Source organism: Tubulanus polymorphus, chromosome 11 (assembly GCF_964204645.1).
Source record: "Tubulanus polymorphus chromosome 11, tnTubPoly1.2, whole genome shotgun sequence".
Taxonomy (NCBI): Eukaryota; Metazoa; Nemertea; class Palaeonemertea; order Tubulaniformes; family Tubulanidae; genus Tubulanus; species Tubulanus polymorphus.
Genome location: NC_134035.1, coordinates 7,941,216 through 7,963,626, shown reverse-complemented (window position 1 = coordinate 7,963,626; position 22,411 = coordinate 7,941,216). Strand labels below are relative to the sequence as shown.

Here is a 22,411-nt window from a genome sequence, read left to right as displayed (position 1 = left end):
AAAGCAAACTACAAGGATTTTATTTTACAATATTTCAACCAATTTTATTCTTAAGATATTATGTATATTATATAAACATCATTTGAACATCTCAGTTTGTTGCGCTGGGGTAACACGCATTTATGATGAGGCTATATTTGCCAGCGTCCAAAAAAATTAATCAGAAATCAAAATAAGCTAGTCGCACGTTGATATGGGTCCATTTTATCAATTTTTACTTTCTAATGAATTGAAAGGCGTTTAAGTATTTTGTTGATCGACTGATGAAAAAAACTGAAAGCATTTTTATGCGGTTTCTAGAAAAATGTATGCATTGTTTACAAATATCTTTAGATCGATATACAAATTTCTAAAGTGTAGGCCGTACATATCCAGAAAAGTGCCATTCTGGCAAATATTACTGTTACAGTCAAACCTCGTACAATTCAGCTCACAACGAAAACCTCAGTAATACGATGAATTCAAGAATTCCTGGAAAGCATTTTCCTACAAAAACGTTAGGTGCTGACCACATGTGCAATAAACTTCTCTATGGGGAGTCTGTTGAGGTAATCATAGAATTGTTTTTATCAAATGGTTAATACGAGATTTAGCTAGTACGATGATTTTTCATTTTCCCGCGGACATCGTACTAACGAGATTCGACTGTATATCCAATACAACTGCCCCCTTTTCAGCTGCCCCCAAAAATTCAAATCTACAGCCCTGAACTGGCATAAATATCGGTGCAGCAAGAAGTGGGACGTAAGTTGCGCCCATAAGTTATACCTAACAATAAATATCTCGAATGTCCTTTATATCGTGTATTCAGAAATATGGCTGGCTATTATTCGCAGGGCTATGTCTCGGGACACCTGCTACTCACAGTTAATACGCTTTCAGGGTCATTCGTAACAAGGGCCTTAGACTGGAGGACCAGAATCAAAAGGCTGACCCATTCTGAAATTGTTTGAAGCTAGATGCGGTGGTCTTAAATCTAAGCCTCGATTACGCCCCAATTGACCAAAGGAATCAGAAACTAAATCAAGGCTTAGATTTCAGTGACAAACTTAACTCAAACCTGTGGATGTGGAGTCCCTGTGTTTACCTGGAGAATATGAAAACAATATTCTAATTCTATTCATTCTGTTGTTGTACATACTCGAATAAAAACTGAATAAACACATTGAAACTTTTGTTATATATAGTTGTAGTAATATGACACAAGTATATTTCATGAGGTAGGACCATTAAACATGCAGTTCACATAGACAGTGAAAGACAATCACTTGCTGATAAATTCTCCATTCACACGTGGCTTGGTTAAGTCTTAATAAATAAAGGCTTAATCGTAAAGCTCATTCATACAATGCACGGATCCAATAATGAATTGAAGCGATAACATTCAGAAATTTTGGTACTGAATAAATGATTAATAGCAAAAATACATTTAGAGAATGTATTTCTTTTTCTTAGTAATCAGGCATCAGTTTGAACAACGTAACACGTTTAATTTGTCAAGTTATTTCCAAGGTAAAGAACGAGAAAAGTGAGAAACGCCTCGATTAAGGGGAAACGCCTATAATTACCTGGATTAAGTTTAAGATTCTGGAGCCAGTTCCACAGTCCTATGTAAAGACTCTTGATGCTAAACAATATGAAATGAACTCAGGAGTGAATTCGGGGGGGGGGTGGGGAAGGGTGCTTCGAGTGCTTAAGCACCCCTTCGGAAATTTTCCTTGGTATCATTTTCTTTCAGTTGACCAGCAGAGCACCCCCACTTGATCTGGATCCGCTCCTGAACTAGTTTTTCACTTTAAGAGTTGTAACTCACAACTGTGAAATAGTTCTGGGTATGCTATCAACCGATATTAGTGAATGCATCTTAGGACGCGAGGTGTAGAGATACATTTCTTAAAAACGCGTGTGAAACAAGCAGACAAGCATGGGCCGAGTTTCACAGTTCGGCCAGTGCTGGTCTTAAGTTATCAGATAGGCTCTAGACTAGTTTGATCTCAGACTGGTTTGCAATCTAAGCCATGACTGGGCAACTGGCCCCTGAATATCAACCCTCCCTGAACTATCCGATATTCCTTTCTAATATAACGCGTAGGAAAATCACGAAACCGAAGATGAATAAGCGAGCGAAGCTTGACGATGTTTTTGAACAGTTTGAAGAAAACGTTAACATAATGACGACGAGGTTAGTTTCGCCACTGGTGATCATCGATATTTCTCATTGTTGAGATAAGAATAATGAGCGTCCCAATGATGACCATTAAATTCTGCCAAGCAAACTTCGTCGTCGCCGGTGTATGTCAACTTTTTTTCCTTTTTTAAGACTATATCAGTCACAGTATACTTATTAGTTCGGTCCTGACACGTACAATGTTCAGCGTTATTAATCACCTAATCCATGAATCGTGAATCACTTTAAACAATGTTTGAAGTACGTAGAGCCGACGTAACCTCCTTGCATCGATTTGAAGACATTTTGCGCGAATTGACGGCGATTATTGCGCAACACTTCAGCGGCATCTTTATTCAGCGGATCCTCGTGATTCGGTTCCTTAAATGAATTGAATTGTTTTATTTGTAAATGACGCTATTCAAGATTTCAATGATTGAATATTGGAGTGATTTTCAAAGGGTTGTTCAAGGTTTTCGCTTGCTGTATTTGTAACTATTTCTATGGTTATATTAGGGAAAGATACCTAAAATGGTTTTCCAATATGGAAAGTATCTGATACCGATATACTGGAGTTTTTTTTGCTATGATATGTATCGGTAATATGACATCATACTTACTAGGAATAAGAATTGTAGACCATAAACTACTGAACTAATAGTTAACACAGGTTTCCAGTCTTCCCTATAAATGAACAGAACAGATACAGTTCATCGAATTATGCCGTGATACTATTAACAGTAGAATCCGCTTTATTTGGATCATTAGGGACCAACAAAATTCATCCAGTTTTTCCTGTAGGCCTACATTAATGAACATGCATAAATATTGTATGGATTAAGACCGAAATCTGGATTAAACAGGTTTCACTGTAGTTGGATGGTAAATAATGTCTGTATCAAATAATGTAGATAACTTGGCAAACTGATTCAGGTTTAGAGTTGACCATAGCATTTTAGACCTTTTCATATGAATAGTTTGGTTTTGACCACTCTTTCTAAGAACGATTAGAAACATGTCAGCTAGATCGGCTTTGATAAATAACCTAGCATCCCGCTATGTGTTTGTGCTTCAAAAAGTGTCCTTTCTCACCTTAGTATATTTAAACAGATATTTCCTTCGAGGTCTATATTCGGATGATACACCATCGTTTCACATTTCACTTTAGGAGGTTCATGCGGGTAGCCTTGGCTGACCTTAAAACTGAACTCGAAACGTCCACCCCTGTAAAAACCCTGCAAACAAAAACAATTACCAGCTATGCATTTTTGGTAAAAAAAGGTTCAGCCTCGACGATAACCAATGCGCCAGGGTGACCGCAATTCTGGAAAACACTGGGAACTAATTTCTGTTCTTGTTTTTGAATCTTTCTGAACTTACTTCGTCTGGACTAATAATTAGTTTGAAATTGAGTAGATCATCTTCATCCGGAAAATCTACCTGACAAGTTTTCGGCAAATTCAGCTCGTTAATATCTAAAATACAAAAATATGAAAGGCGCTAAGTTTGAATAACCAGAAAATTCGAGGAACTGTTGTATGATAGGTAGGCCTATCATTCAGATCTAGGTTTCCCCAGAAAAACCCAATTGGATTGTTCATTCAACCTGAAGATGGAATGGCCTTCGAGGTAATGGCCACAAACAGAGTAGACATTAGTCAGTAACCTGACTGTGGTTTAGTTTCACGATTGGATATTTTCACAAACCACATCCGATTATAAAAAGCTTACCACCAACGATTAGGTAACTAACTAAGTAGACATTAGAAAGCAGCCAACAGAACAGGATTTGAACACATTTTTCACTAACTACTGCTGATAGCATGGTTCTTATGGGTTTCCCAATTTCATTTTCCATATCTTTTAACCTACTATGTAAACAAAAAGAAAGTGACTTTCCTTTTTAGTAAGAAGGTTCGTATTTTTTACCTTTGGCGATTCTAATTTGGGCAGCAGATGATTTTCTTTGACCGCTGGGTCTACCACCACTACCGTCTGAACCGTCTTTCTTTTGATTTTTCAACGAAAATAACTTTATCATGATGTTGCTGGTGGTCTCAACTACTGCGCAATATATTCGCCGTCGTTGTTGATTACTAATAATATAAAAAGTCGTCGATTTGCGATTTATTTCTCAGAAAGTTCAACACAGATTGACAATTGTGGAGCCGATCATCGGATTATCGTCGGACTGCGATCGGACGCGGTGACCGAGTCTTCGTCATTTGGGCCTTTCGGATGTTGATTGCCCATCGCACGTCGGTTTTGACGCGAGCGCTGCTTTCATTCCACGCCCGTTTTTGTAACCAGTCTTTATTGTAAAGACGTTATCGAACTTCTCCTTAAACTGATCGGTTATCGATAGCAACAATAAAGAAATTTTGAATTTGATTTAAGCTCCGAGATGACAGCTTCGGGTGGAGTATTGAATTGAATTGAATTGAGTCGTCACGGTCAGTCGATTACGAGAGCGCGTAAAACGTGGGTTATCGACCGAGACAGTGGTCGGATTAATAGTTACGTCACTGATAAAATACTGATGTAATCGATGTTTTGTTGGTAGTGTATTAGACGTAGTGAGTAAATCTGCACAGCCACATAGTAAAATCAAAATGATGAAAAATAACCCACGAACTGCTGGAACAACAACAACAACGGCTGTCAACAACAGGAAAATCAATTCATTTTGTAAGTTTTTGCGCATTTATTGATATTTTGCCCATCCGGCATTATTCCTGTTGATGCTATTTTGCCAATGGGGCGTTCTGATTGGCTGATAATCGACGCTGTGCATGCGCACTGAGGTGCGCGACTTAGAGAAAGGAATGTGTGGTGAAGAGTCAGAGTTATAGCAGCATAGAGCGGGATTTGAACCCGGACTAGCAGATTGCCAGCCTCAGATTGCCACCGAGCTCACTCAGAACCAGACGTAAGTTTTCACTACATATAGCCTCACCTTACCCTAGTCAGTAACCTGACTGTGGTTTAGTTTCACGATCGGATATTTTCACAAACGGCAGTCAGGAATGGGAAGGTCATTTTTCAATGATATTTTCGTGAGTCAATTTGACTCACGAGTAATTTGCCTGGCATTTCATTGTCTCTTAAGATATCCGTCTAATTTTTGTTGTAATCCACACACAACAGATTCGTAGTTTGTTTGATACCTTTAACACCTCACCTGACGATCTTAATCCATGTGCAAATCGGCCGTAAAGTGAGAGTAAATTGAGAGTAAGAAATCAACACTTAATAACATTTTTCTTCAACCAGAATTTATTTTTTCATTATTTATTTTGGAAAACACGAAGATTTGAAATATAAGTTGGAAAACCATCAAAAATAAAAATTGTCTTTTCGTTTTGAAAGTTTTATATAAATCCTTGTAGGTCACCTTGTCTATCATGCCACATGTATGCAATACAGAGAAATGGCGGCCAATGGCTAAATTTGTGGAGAAATTAATTAATTTCTCAAAATAATGTTGATTAATTGCTCGAAACATACATAGAATTGGATTATTTCAAAAGGCACCTATGTTAGTTTGTGATTTAAGCCGTTAATTGTTGACTGAAGTCAATAGGAAGTATATTTTTGAAGTGTTACTTTTTTCAACCGTGTTTTGGCCCTTGTCATCCCTAACGTTGGTATAAGCCCATCTGATTATAAAAAGCTTACCACCAACGATTAGGTAACTAACTAACCTTACCCTAACCCTATCCCTGGGGATAAAAATGGACCCTAAACCTCACCCTAACCCTAACCCTCCGGACCCTTTAGACCCTAACCCATCGAAACCCTAACCCTAAACCAAATACCGGAATAATGATTTTATTTTCATATTTTATTACTATATCTTATTGTATATAGCCATTGGCAAAATAGCGTTTACTAAAATAATGCCGCATTGGCAAAATATCCATTTCCTTTATTGATTGACTGTGAATGAAAATTAATAAATGAAACTTGATGTTTGAAATAATGTGACTCAGCTGGACGTCAAGTTTTAAGATGACAAATTTTCATTCAAGTACAAGTTAGCAATGTTGCAGGGCCAATATCTGGCATCTAGGGCTACGGAATGAGAGAGAGAGAGAGCGGGTTAAATTGAATGGAATTTTTTGCTAAACTCCTCTAGAGATCCAGATGTTATAACATCTTCCCCCAAATGATTCCACTCTATGGCACTTCTGATAAAGAAGGATCCTTGGTGTTCGACTTGGGGGGACTTGGTAACATCTGGAATGTTTTCAGAACGAAGTCAGTTTGATATCTAGTGGATGGTCGAACTAGTCGCCTTCCTGTTTTGACTGGTGTCAGAAACTGTTCAGCCGGAGGAGCAGGAATTATGCCATTGGCAATTTTGTAGAACATGGTCAAGCGTAAGTGCTTGCGGTGATCCTGTAAGTTTGGTAATTGGAGGTCTGTTAACGTGGTGGAGACGCAGCCAGGATTTCTTGATTTATAGTCGCCAGTAATGAAACGTGCGCCGCGATGCTGGATTCGCTCAAGTTTGTCCACGTCCTCAACCTCTGATATGAAAAGACACTTACCCTATTACTCTAATAATATTCATATATGATAATATCTTTCCAGTGTTAAAAATGTAAAATATATTGGTTGAAATGTATAAAAATAGTTAATAAAAAAGGGGGTTTCAAACATTTGAGTGTTATGTCTTTATGTCTTTAGTACTTTTAGTACGTAAAGAATATAAAGTAAAAAAATAAAAAATATATATGATGAATCAATGAGATAAACATAATATCATTTTTGAAACAGTAAAATATAAAATCTATCAGATGAATAAATATCATTATTATTGAAACAGTAATATATAAAATCTATCAGATGAATAAATATTATTTGTATTGCAATAGTAATATATATATATAAATCTGTGAGATAAATGAATATTATGTAGGCCTATAAAAATTATTTTTTAAAACTACTTTATATTCTTTATGTACTAGAACTACTAAGGAGATAAAGACATAGCCTAGAGGGGTAATATATTCATATATATGAACATTATATAAATGTTAATGAAATCAATTTTAATAAAAAATATGTATAATAAATGGAGAGTAAACAAATACACAGTGAATTCTTAAATATAATTAAAGATACTACAAATGTCAAATCTGTAGATTATAAATTCAAAAAGTAACAGAATTAACACTACATAAGAAATATTTAATTACAAATATTGAAACAATTACTAATAGATATGGTAATGAATTAGTTATTCACTTAGAATATGAAGGATTAAAAGGGAATAAATATGAATTCAGAACATATTTACCAGATAGATTTCAGAAATTATGTATTATTCTAGTTAATTTGATTCATATAATTTATCATTTAGTTCGTGAATATATCTATGATATTTTAAACTCTTATCATTTTTATACTTTTTATTACATATTTTGCAACATTTAATATTATTCAATTTATCTAAAATATAATTGATATTATCCTTTAATTCTATATATTTAATTTTGCAATTATCATAAACATCCAACAACTGTCTCAAACTATAAACAGAAAATGAAACTAATCCTGAAAGCATTATAATTAACTTAATGCTTTCTTGATTTTTATATATTAGATGTAATATTTCTAATTAGGTTGCTGTTACATATGCTCGTCGAGGTAGTTCTTATCTCACATCTATGACCGGCCATTTATGAATCATTTTCTATCCAGCACAGGTCCACGATTACGCCTTTATTTATTACTTGGAGCATGTGTTTTTCCAATATCAATGCGAGGACAGAGAAAAAATTACAAATATAGCTGCAAAGCAGCGATAACAAGTTTTCAACAGATTTTTATGTCGCACTGGGAAGCCTACACAGATTTCATTGAAACAATTCTAATCATTCAATAACATATGGCTATTTTTGAAGGAGCATGACCCAGCAGTCAAGCACATAGGCCCTTCTTGAATATGTGGATCCATAAGGGCTACCACATTAAAGGTACTGATGTACCAAGTTTAGTCAAAATGGCTTTGGGGAGACAGAAGTTATGATGCTTTCATAATCCCCTGGTGGCAGTTGCATGAACTAATCATGATCCTTGGCATTAGGCCTACTTATACCTATTATGTGATGTTTTCACATATGTTAGACAGACACATAGACAGACTCATAGACAGCACACATAGATGGACACAGACAGCACACATAGATGGACACATAGACGGAGACATAGACAGACATACAGACAGCACATGGATGGACACATAGACAGGCACATAGAATGACACATAGACAGCACACATAGACGGACACATAGACCGGCACATAGACAGGCATATATACAGACACACAGACAGGCTCATAAACAGGCACACAGAGAGGCACACTGAAAGGCACATAGACAGGCACATAGACAGGCTCATAGACAGGCACACAGAGACAGGCTCATAGACAGGCACACAGAGACAGGCTCATAGACGGGCACACAGAGAGGCACATAGAGAGGCACAGAGACAGGCACATAGACAGGCTCATAGACAGGCACACAGACAGGCTCATAGACAGGCACACAGAGAAGCACACTGAAAGGCACATAGACAGGCTCATAGACAGGCACACAGAGACAGGCTCATAGACAAGCACACAGAGAAGCACACTGAAAGGCACATAGACAGGCTCATAGACAGGCACACAGAGACATGCTCATAGACATGCACACAGAGAAGCACACTGAAAGGCACATAGACAGGCACATAGACAAGCTCATAGACAGGCACACAGAGACAGGCTCATAGACAGGCACACAGAGAGGCACACTGACAGGCTCATAGACAGGCACACAGAGACAGGCTCATAGACAGGCTCATAGACAGGCACACAGAGAGGCACACTGACAGGCACATAGACAGGTATACACACAGGCACACACACAGACATAGACACATTCATAAATACTCACATACACATTTTATTAAGAAATATATTTTACAGTAATGGGGTTTTTTATATAATGCATATATCATTATACATATACAATGTTGTATCAGGTTGCTGAGCTGTTGGGTGAATAGAACATTGTTACGTCATCTGCGAAAAATTGTCGAAAATTAAGCACTTACAATAGAACTTCTGGGCTGGCTGTAAGAAAATCCCTATTCAATATGTTTGTCCTAGCTGTAAGACAGTTTCTATTCAATATGTTTGCCCTGGTTGTAAGACAGTTTCTATTCAATATTTTTGTCCTGGCTGTAAGACAATTTCTACTCAATATGAGTTGAGAAGATACACAATATCCGTGTATGATGAATAATGAAAGAAATCCCACGATAGATTCAGCCAAAAATTTACCTCAGAACTTTTCATTTTTACCTCAGAACTTTTCATTTTTGGCTGAATTAATAGTGGATTTCTCGATATGTTCGTTTGACCAACACTATTGAAAACTATTCAATGAAATATCCATTAAGTGACTGCAGTAAACTGATATAACTCTTAGTGTGGAGTTAACGAATAAAAACCCACAGTATCTGTAGAAACAAATTATTTCCTTACAGTTTCGAGGTTAAAACTAAACCTCATCTTCAGAGGAACAAAAATGTTCTTATTCGTTATCCATCAAGTCTATACAAATCAAACAGAGACACAAATACATTTTATTAAGAAATATTTTTTTGAGTAATGAGGTTTTTTTTATCCAACGCGCATATCATTGTATAATATACAATTTTCTATCACTCTGCTGAGCTGTTAGTTGAATAGAACGTTGTTAAGATATCTGCAAAAAATTGTCGAAGATTACCCGTTTACAATAGGACTCCTGGCTGTCAGAAAATCCCTATTCAATATGTTTGCACTGGCTGTAAGACAATTTCTATTCAATATGTTCGTTCAACCAACACAACCAACAAAAACTATTCAATAAAATATCCATCAAGACTATACAAATCAAATGGATATGCGTTAACAAAATGCGAGCGCAGCCCGGCTTCGCGTCAGTGACCTACTACGCGTTAGACCAGCGCGCTACTCGCTGCGCCCGGGTATGATCACTCAATTGTGCGAAGAGCTCTCAGATGTAGTAAAGATATCAAAATCACAACTACATACGTTCATTCTTGTTTGCGCAACGCTAAACTTTCGGTTACGATAAAAAAATTTTGCTATTTGAAAATTATCCATAGACATTGATGTTGTTTTTGGAAAATCTTGGAAAAGGTGAGTGAGTGTTTAATCTTAGAGAAAATGCTTACTGGAAACCTTGAATTGGCAAATTTTCATTGAAATGTAATTGACATGAAAAGTTAACGAATAATTAACTCATTAGATGGGGTTTAAAACCAAATGATTTCTTTATAACCGCACCTGACGATGATCTCTAGGGTGAGATCGAAACGTCATGGTCCAGTTCCACAGTCGTGAGTTAAGATTTGACTCCGAGTTAAAACATTGAAAATTAACTAACTTTAACTCAGAGTTAACTCTAACTCACAACTGTGGAACTGGGTCCATGTCTTTTAATATATTTTTTATGATGAATTATCGGTTTTTAATTCTTTTAATCTGTAAATAGTGGGTTTATATTATATTGTCTTCTCTCCATGTTAACAGCGCAATTCATAATATAAAATTCATTTGATTGAATATTCGTTTTTCTCACACTCAATGGGTACCACGTCTACCTACCGGTGAGCGAAAAGTTGACCTACTAGTCTCACCCCCTAATATAGAATCCTTACCCTTCCATGTAACACTAGCGTCGAATAAGGGAAAGTTGTGGAGGCCTCAAGGTCTCAATGCTTCAGTCTTACCAGAAGATCTATAGTAGATCTGCATGATAGAGTTTTCACTTTAGTCAATGCTGACTTAGTTCATTGACTTTTTGGCTTGCTGACAGCCAAGTGATTCTTTATCAGATGTTTGTGTATGATAATCTATCTATGTGATTAGAGCTGGTAGTCTGTTTCTCTGGATTGAAGATTTATCTACAGTTTTACACGTTATTATAAGGTAGGCCTAGTCTCCTTCAGATCCAGACATTTTTTGGAATTCGAATTTGATTTGTTCGCTTGACAATTGAGCCTCATTCAAAGGGATTATGAAATTTTTGATTCTGTATTTCGAAGCCGAGCCTTTATCCAGAGGGGGGGGGGGGGGTGGGGGCTGTGTATGTCCTACCACTGTCCGGTGTTTAATTCCCATTTGTTTTTTACTTCAGTATCTCTTGAATTGGCCAGGAAATTATGTATCTTAAACGCGTCAGATATTCAAAATTTTCGGAGGATGTCCAAAAAACTTCTTGCCTGCAAATCTGGCCCACTTATCTATATTTGTACCTCTGTTACGCATATAGGACAAGTTGTATAACGACTGGCTAAGTAGACGTAGTTCTATTGGTCTATTGTTTAGCACGCTTGCTATCTACGTATATGAGACCTGGGTTTGATTCCTGGTGAGTGCGCGTTATTTCACTATCACTTCTCTCAATCGCAACACCTCATCGACCAAAAGAGAGGCTCGGAATTGCACTTTATTACTTTTAGCGACATTTTCCCAGGAGATCTCGGCTAATTTCAACCACCCCTCCTGTCTAGACAGGACCCACAACGTCATGACTGTGGCTATGGTGTTTCTGATTCTAGTCATAGTTGTAGATCTAATGGTGAAATAGCATTCATGAAATTATTTGAAGAATAGGCCTACTTAATAATTCATTACGAGGCACGGCCTAGTTTTTGTGTGTTTAGTGCATGAAATGAGGCTTATTGATACATCTAGTTTTTTAATACACACTCGTCATATGTGGTTATTCAACTTCAACTATGGAATTTATTTCAAATCTGCAAGCTGTAACCAGCATATAAACTATCCCGCTTATCTTAGGCCCCATAGAACTACATGTAGTAGTTTTTGAATAATTATTTGTACATAAGTTCAACCAGTCACACGTCGATAGTGTTTTCGATATCAGCAGTGTGAAAAATGGTTTTGTAATGTGCACTCATAATTGGATGAAATTAATTATTATATTTATTAATGGCTCTTTTCAGGGGGAATATGGGAACCAAAAACTTTAATAATTAATTTCTTTTTTTAATGACTAATTCTTGTCAGGGGAGATGAAGGAACTAAAAACTTAAATTGATTGTTTTGTTTTTAATGAATAATTCTTGTCAGGGGAGATGAAGGGGCTAAAAACTTTAATAACTTTTTTATTTTTGATGACTAATTCTTCACAGGGGAGATGAAGGAAATAAAAACTTTCATTAATTTTGCTTTTAATGACTTCTTATTTTCAGGGGAGATGAAGGAACTAAATGGAAGTGGTCACAGCGCGGGTCGCTATACAGAGCCGACGGCTCACGATTGGGAGACCGATAAAAACAAAGATAAGGATATATTTGACGACGGAACGATGTCGTATTTCTGGTTAGTACATACGCATCGTAAAATCAAAACAAAAGCCGTGGACGCGTTGAAGAAGTCTTTATCTCGCGAAAGAAGTCCATAGTCGTTTAACCGGTCATTAAATCTAACCTTGAAACAATATATTTTCATCTATAATCAGCTGTCTTGAGCTGTTGTGGTTGCCTGATTATTTTTGGACTAAGGTCTATCAGGGGCGAGATTGATTATGAAGATATTGACGTCTGCTTGAAATATTTTGAAAAAGTGTGAAAAATGTTTTTAAGATCCGTGAAAATTTATGAAACATTCAGGAAAAGTGACGTGGTCGTAATATTTTGAACCCTTTTCTAAAAATTTGGGAAAATCCCTTTATCTTATGGTGAAAAAAAGCCATTTTTAAGGGTGTAGAAAATGTGAAAATTCTGACGTCTACATCGCAGCATGTATAAGATAGCAATGCCCACTTTCTAACTTATCCAGTCTCTATTCTTTAAATGAATTAGGGGAGATGATTCATATCAAAAAAATAATCTATGAACTGCAAATTTATCATTCTTATTTTGTCTTGCTCCCCAAACAAAGATGTTCATCGTGATGGTTGAATCATATATTTTCAGGCGAGCTCACACGGTTACCGTGCTCGTGATATTCAGCGCTATTTTGGTGTACGTTTCATTATTCGAAGACCCCGAACATCACAGCGTCGAATATAACACGAAAAGGTCGGTGAAAACCGTGATTCCTCTCCAAAGCGAAATTGATTATAAGAAAAATGGTCATCCTCGGCAGGGATTTGAATCCGACGGCAACGGGAGAGTCTGCCATAGTATAAAACCCTGCCTGATTAATTGATAATAATAATGATAATATTGATAATAATAATGATATTGATAATGATTTATTTCTTTGAAAGCACTAAGAACAAGCCCTTTACAACAGTAGATGAAATTGACACAATTAGTAGATATGAAATCAGTTAAGATAATATTCTCTTAATATAAATGTTTTAACCAATGATTTAAAAACCTCAAGATGATATAGCCCTAATGAATAAACGCAGTGCGTGTGTTGTCGCGGCTTCGGGTCGGGGGGGATGGGGGTTGCAGGGTACTCTAGCAGTCACTCGATGCCATCGGGTTCAAGTCACTACCGTAAGAGATGGTTCAATAATGATAGGATTCATATAAATGGGGTACCCGCTCCGCTGCTGTGGCAATCGAGGATTCCACGTATGGCAGGCAAGAATCCGCCAGTTTTTGATAGTGGTTACTCGGTTACAGTGCATAAGTTTCTCTTCTACGTTTCTATTAAATTTGAGTCAACTTTTCTCATTAGTAAATCAGTTTCTAATAAAACTATACTGATACACTTACTGGGAACATATATCTTATTCTATTTGATGACTTATTTTACAACATTTCCATTTGGGAGTATAGAAATCCAGTTCAAAGATCATTGAAAATGAAATGATTTTCACTACATATAACTGAGTGTATTGTAGCGCCATGTGGTTTGTGCCGATGCCCCGATGCCCCATTCAGTTCAATGTTAATTTTAAAACTAGCATCTAGCTTATTGTTTTGTCCAAAAACAAGATCTCTAGCTTATTGAAAATGTTCTTTTTTTTGTATTAGAGGTATTGTAGCTTGTGTTGTGGCCTTTCTGTGTTTTGGAGTCACACAGACACCCGATGGACCATTTAAGAGACCCCATCCAGGTATATATCATCTCCTATCCGTCTGATAAATCTTGTCGACCAAAGCTATTTTGATTCTAGCTCAAAAAAACCCAGACAATATTATCTCCCAGTAGAATTAGCCTACCCGCCATGGAAATTAACCCCTAGAAAACTGATATCTCCCCTTCCCGAGGTTCCGGTAGGGTAATTGTACTGTGAGAAATGTCGAGGGGGGTTGTTAATCTGTGAGGTAATTGTGTGTAAGGGAATTACTCTTTGATACCGGTGTTTTTGAAGTAATGCTCAAATCCACAATTTTGGATGAAATATTATTGGACCACTAATTACATGGTCTACGAATTATCGTACGTGCAATTTGACACCTCAAACGTGCTTTGTTGATATTTTTCAGCTTTTTGGCGTCTTGTTATTTGTGTGAGCATTGTTTATGAAATCTTTCTTATATTTCTATTATTCCAGGTGTGTAAATATTCTGTTTATATTCTCTCATATTCATTTTACCTGCGGCACTTTTTCAAATTTTGTTAGCTATTTTTTTCAATTGATGAGTTTTGTTGTACAGGGTGTCGACAATGCCAGACAGCTGTTGAGATATTTCGACGATGAATTAGGGAAACCGTTAGTCGAGCAGGATTACGGTGGAAACTGTTACTTGTACGACTCGTCGAAACCTGATGATCCATTTCACAATATTCGAGACAAAATGGATGTTTTCGTGTCGGCTCATTTCATCGGTTGGTGGTGCAAGGTAATTTGAACAGTGGTCAAGTTGTAGCTACCTTTAACCAGTTTGTAGCCATTAGGTATATAAGTAAATATGCATGGATCTGACAAGTTGAATTGGTCATATTGAAGAAAAGACAATCATCTTCACAAAGAAATGAAAATTTTTCATTTACGAAAATTCACAAATTTGCGAAATCTTTGAACATCTTTTTGGCTGTTAAAGTACAGCTATTATTGTCTAACATCTAAAATTTTTGTTTAAATGTTTATGTTAAATTTCTCGAAACAGCATGTAAATTTTGTTGAATGATAAAAATTCATTGTTACTAGGACTGCCATGTATCGGGGTTTTTCTAATTTACATCGATCAATTCAATAGTAAAGCACAGTGATTTGTGTCTAGATTCTAATTATAATGTTAATTGAATTTGTTTAACTCGTTTATTAATATAGACCCTGGTTCTGAGAGATTATTGGCTGTCGATGGTTATCAGCGTTATGTTCGAGATGTTGGAGTACACCCTTGAACATCAACTACCGAATTTCAGCGAATGCTGGTGGGACCACGTGAGTAAAACAATATATTACTGAATCGGTGCTGATTTTACGGGGATGAAATGCGTGTGAAAAAAGATGTAAATATCTGTTAAGCACATTTTTGTATGAAAAACATGAAAAATCATGTGAAAATGATCGAAATTAAGTGCATTTGAAATGAAATTCTTGGATTTTGAAATTTTTTGCCTATATCTGCGAATGTATTTTAAGAAGAGAATTTCTTTTCATATGAGAATCTTTGATGCCTAATGTATCAGTAGACGAATCTTGCTTATAATGCCATTGAAGATGGTTGACTGGCGTGGCCATCTTTGATTCCAAAAATGCTCATGATATGTTCTATCATTGCAGTAGATTTTGAGTCTGATTTCTGTATATGTTCACTAGAGGGGCGTCGAAAATTGAAATTGTCATATTTCATGTATTTGTCATCTTGGTGTCCCTGGACCACTAGTTTAAGGCGTTTGTCTCAACCATCTTCTCTCCATGGAAAATATTACTACGTGTCATGGTAAAATTTCAATCTCTTCATTAATGGACGGATATTTTATGAATGTTTCTAGTGGATCATGGATGCGTTGGTGTGTAATGGCCTCGGAATTTATTGTGGAATGAAAACGTTGCATTATCTATCGATGAAACCGTATCATTGGCAAGGACTGTGGAATATACCGAGCTACAGGTGAGTGCAACAAACAAAACTACACTAAACTGCAATTAAATGATATCTATCTCAGTGTAGAGTTAACAAATAAAAACCCACAGTTAGATCAGTTTATTATCTTGACAGTTTCGAGGCTTTAACTAAGCCCCATCATCAGAGGAACAAAAACACATTTTTTTTTGTGTTTTTAGTTTTTTTTGTGTTTTTGTTCTGATGATGGGGCTTAGTTAAAGCCTCAAAATTGTCAAGAAAATAAACTGTTTTACAGATCTAACTGTGGATTTTTATTTGTTAAAACAACGCGAACAGATTACTGTGAACAATTCGCTAGTCAGATCAACTGTCCAGTCAGAAGATGATGTTTGCTTCCATTCTATTCTTCTCATTTTCAAATAGAATTCTATTCTAAAGTCTGAATTTCTTTAGTTTTAGTTGGAATTTCGTCTTAGTCATCGTATTTTTGTGGTCCAAATGAATTGAGTGTGGCTGTAACAAATCTTTAATTTTCAGTGGAAAACTAAAACGTTTTGCGTTACAGTTTAGTCCATACAGTTGGTTGGATTTCAACTGGCATCCAACTGCCAGTTTAAAACGATGGTGTGTCACTCTATTTATAATAGCAATGGTACGTACGCCTTTGAATTCTTTATGGACAAAAGTAATAGTTTCATCAGAAATTTGATAAAAAATTGAAAATTTTCCATCAAAAAATGTTCTCGATTATATTATAGTTTCTACTCGCTGAGTTGAACACGTTCTATCTGAAGTTCGTTTTATGGATCCCACCGCCACACACGATAAATCTGCTTCGATTATTCTTGTTTTTGTTCATGGGTGCCACTGCCTTGCGGGAACAATTTCAATATCTCGATGATCCGTAAGTACAGACCCAGTACACAATACACTACGCCTAAACCGGTACCGGTCAATCCGGTAATCCGTTTGATTCGGTAAAATTAACATAAGATTTTCATTTGCTTCTGTTTTTCAATAGTTCGGTATCGCTCCATTCGGTAATCGGACTTATCCGGTAAAATTTTGAATTTGTTTTCATTGATTCTGCGCCTAAACTGGTAAACCATAACGGCTCTGCACTGAGGAGTCAACACTTTCGATCTTCTATCTCTGTAGGCAATTCATATAAGGTCTGTTACTCGCATGTAGTACAACCATAGAATACCTACACTCATTGACCTAAATTGACCATAGTTTTCATGGGCAAGTGCATCATAAGCAAACCGAAATAGAGAGAAGTGGTTTCAGAGTTTCTGAGAAACTCAACACTATTGAAGATTAGTCTGAAATTCAATATGAAGAAGCAAACTCTCAGTGATTTGCTACAGTCTATGATGATCGTATGAAATAAGAGATGAACGTCATATACTATTCATTTGAATTGCCGGGCTGCGTTTTTCAAAGCGGTGATAAGCCCAGCCCTATCCTGGTGATAAATCGCTCTCCCCGTGTTAAATATTCTTATCAGAGGGATAACTTAACACCGCTTTGTAAAACGCAGGCCAGTTCAGTAAACCCATATTTTCGGATACCGATATTGGTTCTCCTGGTTCGTCAAGCTGTTAATCGTCAAATTCGGTAAAAAAAAGGTCCCAACTGTACCAGTTTAGGTGTAGTCTTCTGTACTAACAATGCCACACCTAACGATGATAATAAGATGTGACGTAGATGAGCCTTGTTAACCTGTATCGAAGTAAACGTGAAAACAGGTAGTAGAAATCACAAGCTAGATTACTAGTACCAGCATCAGGAGTGAATTTAGGATGTGTGACTGTTGTTTATCCATTGAATCAGTTACCTGATGGTAGCGAAAGCTTGCGACTTCTAATAAAATCTGAAAACGGAACCCTAAAAAACTACTTGTTGGCAAAAAAGCACTCCGATGTCCAAAAAGGCAAGGTGATATTAGGCAGTCTATTGCATGGTAATGCAACAAATTTTCTTGACAAAAACGTGTCACTCCGAAAAAATTTTGTAGACTCGGATCCATCCCTGAAGTATAAACTATGATATCTGTTAGTTTGTATTTAAAAGTTGTTTTGTGGTTATTTCAGTGAGTGTAAGACAATTGGGCGACAATCTTGGATAACTGCCGCCATTATATTCACTGAGTTGCTGATTATTGTTAAATTCGACTGGGAACTCGTGACGCGACCGCTGCCGCAACACATCACCATCTTCTGGTGCGTCGGATTGGCTGTTCTGTTTGCGTGGACGATCTGGAAGTTTTATATCAAACGCGACACACGCGATCATGTGATACATGTCAACCACGACGAATCTCATTACGACGAAGACGAGGACCTCGATCTCGCGACCTCGGTCGCTGCAGCTGCTTCGACTTCGTCGTCGTCGCCGATGAACAACAATAAACGCATCGCGGTTTCTGAACAACACAAGCTTCACAACCGCGGCCAGAAACTAGAGTAAAAATCGACATTGGCCACACACAATCCAGTCCAGCAAATCTGTCTAGAATAATGCTAATGATAGTACACAGGGAAAAGAAAACGTTTTTATAAGTTCATCATAATAATGATAATAATAGATAATCAAAGCTTCACAGTCCAAACAGGGTTTGTACACCTCCTGGATTTCCTGGAATTTTAGCAAAATCAATTCCAGGACCTTGAATTCCTGGAAATTCAGGGTTTTTAAGGGCTTTTTCCTGGAAAACTCCTGGAATTTCAGGATCTTGGTCATCTAAAAATTTTCTAGTTTCTAAAATTTTTCTAATTATTGTGGTCAGTCTCATTTTCATAGTGTGGTTTGTGCAGGTATGATTAGTGAAGTGCCTATACGATGTAAGTGTATAGAGCGAATGAAGGTAAAAATCCCCCCGGTAAATATCCCCCGGTAAATATCCCCAGTAAAAATCCCACACGGTAAAAATCCCTCCAATTTCAGTTTTCTATCAAATTTAAGTAAAAAACCTGAATGAAAATTTATAATACTTTTTACAATAATACATAGTACATAGATAGGTACACAGATATTTTGCTATTACTTTTAAACTAGATTTCTTCCTAGAAATTTTCAGAAATACGATTATATCATTTTTATGCATTTTACTACCTAAAAGTCACAGAATAATGTCATTTTTATGCACGTAGCTTGATCAAAGTCATTGATTATCCAAAGTGAATATCGTGAAAAACATCAGGGACAATCTGAAATTTTTGAAAACTTTGAAAGTTTTTCAACATAAGAATATTGAAGTATTTTGTTGAATATTGCTGTGAAATCAAATTTGGGGGGAATTTTTATCAGGGGGGTTTACCGATGGGGGATTTTTACCAGGGGGGATATTTACCGGGGGAATTTTACTGGGGGGATTTTTACCTGTTACCGTATCGAGCACCTGGCTCAATTCTTCACAATTAGTCAATTAGTAGTCACCATTATTCAGCTAGTAAATTATGGACGCTTAAAGTTTTAAACAATAAAGGTATACGTTAATTGTACCTGTGTAATTCAGATAATGACCTTGGACCCAGGTCTAGGACTACCACTGTTAAATTGATATACTTAGAATAGGTTAAATACGGAAGCCCCTAGGTGACATACGAGAAAATTTTTTCACAATTTTGACTTATTAAGTCGAATTTTGACATAATAAGTCGAATTTCGACTTAATAAGCCGAATTTCGACATAGTAAGTCGAATTTCGTGTTAATTAAGTCGAATTTCGAGTTTTATTTTCATGTCGAAATTCAACTTATTATGTCGAAATTCGACTTAATAAGTCGAAATTATGAAAAAAATTATCTCGTATGTCACCTAGGGGCTTCCGTAGTTAAATAATAGAATCATAACAGTGATGCTAGCCAGAGGGGTTCCCTCATGTTTTAGCATGAAAGCCAGAGCACCTCATTATCAAAGAGTTGGGTCTGCTGGGCCGTGTAAGGTTGGGCGACATAGCTCAGTTAATACAAAACTCGATTGTGTATATATAGTGACATTGAAAGTGATGTTAATATTTCAAGACCAGAATCAATAGCCGCCATCAATGGAGACGATTTGGCCCGGATCAGGCTCGAGCCAAATTTGGCCTGTGCCTAATTATAGAGAGCGCACTCACAAACCAAATTCGATACTAAACAAAGCGAATTGGATCATTTCCATTTGCAATTCAAATGCAATCATTTGTCCTGTGCCAAAATTTGGCTCGAGCCTAGTCCAACGTTTTTGGCCAAATAAGTTCTGGGCCAAATTTGGCACAGGCCATATAGGGCCAAAAACGCTCGTGTGATCGCGGCTATAGATAGGCCTAGTAGATAACCAACACTTTGCTTGCGTGACTCCTGGAATTTTTCACTTTTCTCCTGGACAACTCCTGGAAAATACCTGGAATTCCAGTTGCCCTGAAGTGTATGAACCCTTAGTTACTAAGTGACCGTCTCGTCGTATTCCCAGACAGATTGTAGTCTGGGATGGGACTATATTTAAATTTGATACCGGTGTATGTGATTTTATCAGTCTAATCAAAACAAGGCAATTAGCTGCCTATTATTTATTTTCACTTTAAGGTTTAGTTTCATTAGTCGACTTAGTTATTCGATCAATTTGGGGAAAAGGTTGTCCGCACCTATGGCTTGTGTTAACGATGGAAATAATTGGAATAAGTGGGGCCAAGTAAATGAAGGATTAAATAGGGCCAGTTTTATAAACTTAGGGAGGCCACAAATGATGGAAATAAATTTTAAACTGGTTTGAGTAGAATTACTGATAGCAACTGTCTATTGAACAGATTGTAGGTATAAGGGCACAATTGAATTTTGAATAAAAAGAAAATCATGTCTCTTTTGGTCGGGCAAATGCCGGATCGTTAGTGCCATATAGGGTATATGTAAGGGAGCATCTAAAAGTTTCTATAGTTCCGTCAATTAGAATAACTGTCTAATTGGTTTTAACCGGCCTCCCTTTGATTAGACACATTCCAAAGTTGGAACTATTGATTTTCTAATGAGAGACCGCAGAGAAAGATAAGACATCTCACAAGTGTATTTCGATCACAACTTTTAATTGAAAAATTAAATACCAAAATAACAAGTGGAAAACCTATTAAACTCTAATAGATTTTATAAACAAAGTCAAATATATCTAAAATACCAACATCTAAAAGAGAGACAGTTAAATCAACTGCATGTAATATATTTGAAACTGCAATTCAATTCAATGTTATCTTGCACCGCAATAAATCGATAGATCGGCAGTCATGAATCCGCAGGAGGCCTTAACCCCCACCCCCTTCCGCGAGTTATTCCAATTGAAGTAACTATCGAAATTTTGAGATGCTCCCTAATAGGAAAGTGTATTTTGCATTGCTGTATAGTAATATTAGATGTTTGTATGTATATATTTGGTGGCTAGAATTGAAATTAATTCATGCAAAATATAATATAATTTTATAATCACTTACACTGAACAAATAAACAATGCAAAAAACTGCTGTCATATGTACATGTTTGATATATATATATATATATATATATATATATATATATATATATATATATATATATATATATATATATATATATATATATATATATATATATATATATATATATATATATATATATATATATATATATATATATATATATATATATATATATATATATATATATATATATATATATATATATATATATATATATATATATATATATATATATATATATATATATATATATATATATATATATATATATATATATATATATATATTTGTAAGTTAGTTTTATTGATATAGACATATGTATATATTGATGAAACTGTAAGTAGTACTTGGCTCAAAATAAATGGTGCTTATTATATTGATTGCATGCTTGTTGCCTAATAGCATAAAAATGGACGTAACAAATGTGCATGCAATGTACTGCTACTGGTATATTTTGTTTTTTCTATTTTTCAACCCTTTTGGTGAAAAAGTAGCCTATTACAGCTCAAATTGTGGCTCGCAAATCCTTCATCATCAAAATGAATTAATGGGATTTATACTGTATTTAGCATTATATATGGTAGGCGACTTTTGTTATAAACCTTGCTGAACTTTGATGAGAATTCTTGTTCTAGAGTATTCTGACAGTTGAGAATAGTACCCCCGTTATTTTTGCTACAGGGTAAAGAGCAATCCAAGATATGCTCATTTATTGTTCTGCTTTTGTCACATTGGATGCTTGGAT

General features: G+C 36.1%; 2 protein-coding genes across 3 annotated transcripts; one reads left to right on the top strand and one right to left on the bottom strand.

The window, feature by feature from the left end:
* Positions 1 to 45: 45 nt before the first annotated feature.
* LOC141912897 (NEDD8-conjugating enzyme Ubc12-like) lies at positions 46 to 4,385 on the bottom strand. Its single transcript, XM_074804320.1, has 5 exons — positions 4,097 to 4,385; positions 3,548 to 3,642; positions 3,260 to 3,402; positions 2,788 to 2,851; positions 46 to 2,548 (listed from the first exon to the last, which is right to left on the bottom strand). Exons 1-5 carry the CDS (start codon positions 4,206 to 4,208, stop codon positions 2,408 to 2,410), a joined length of 555 nt encoding a protein of 184 aa, XP_074660421.1. The 5' UTR covers positions 4,209 to 4,385; the 3' UTR covers positions 46 to 2,407.
* A 246-nt stretch (positions 4,386 to 4,631) lies between these two features.
* LOC141913122 (phosphatidylserine synthase 2-like) lies at positions 4,632 to 21,674 on the top strand. 2 transcript variants are annotated; one of them, XM_074804578.1, is made up of 12 exons: positions 4,632 to 4,855; positions 12,450 to 12,579; positions 13,176 to 13,280; positions 14,193 to 14,275; positions 14,649 to 14,716; positions 14,820 to 15,005; positions 15,437 to 15,550; positions 16,105 to 16,223; positions 16,716 to 16,830; positions 16,937 to 17,082; positions 17,200 to 17,235; positions 18,275 to 21,674. In XM_074804578.1, exons 1-12 carry the CDS (start codon positions 4,780 to 4,782, stop codon positions 18,648 to 18,650), a joined length of 1,554 nt encoding a protein of 517 aa, XP_074660679.1. In that variant the 5' UTR covers positions 4,632 to 4,779; the 3' UTR covers positions 18,651 to 21,674. The 2 variants fall into 2 exon arrangements, with proteins under 2 accessions (XP_074660679.1, XP_074660680.1); XM_074804579.1 differs by lacking the exon at positions 17,200 to 17,235.
* Positions 21,675 to 22,411: the final 737 nt, after the last annotated feature.

What these genes read in the sequence shown, in the direction of transcription:
- LOC141912897 (XM_074804320.1), bottom strand. Translation starts at nt 4,208, where the DNA reads ATGATAAAGTTATTTTCGTTGAAAAATCAAAAGAAAGACGGTTCAGAC. An exon ending in ATCTGTTTAAATATACTAAG is followed by an intron (nt 2,852 to 3,259) that starts GTGAGAAAGGAC and finishes GTTCATTTATAG; the next exon opens with GGAAGACTGGAAACCTGTGT. An exon ending in GTCTACAATTCTTATTCCTA is followed by an intron (nt 2,549 to 2,787) that starts GTAAGTATGATG and finishes AATTCATTTAAG; the next exon opens with GAACCGAATCACGAGGATCC.
- LOC141913122 (XM_074804578.1), top strand. Translation starts at nt 4,780, where the DNA reads ATGATGAAAAATAACCCACGAACTGCTGGAACAACAACAACAACGGCT. An exon ending in GCGAATGCTGGTGGGACCAC is followed by an intron (nt 15,551 to 16,104) that starts GTGAGTAAAACA and finishes GAATGTTTCTAG; the next exon opens with TGGATCATGGATGCGTTGGT. An exon ending in TGGAATATACCGAGCTACAG is followed by an intron (nt 16,224 to 16,715) that starts GTGAGTGCAACA and finishes TTTAATTTTCAG; the next exon opens with TGGAAAACTAAAACGTTTTG.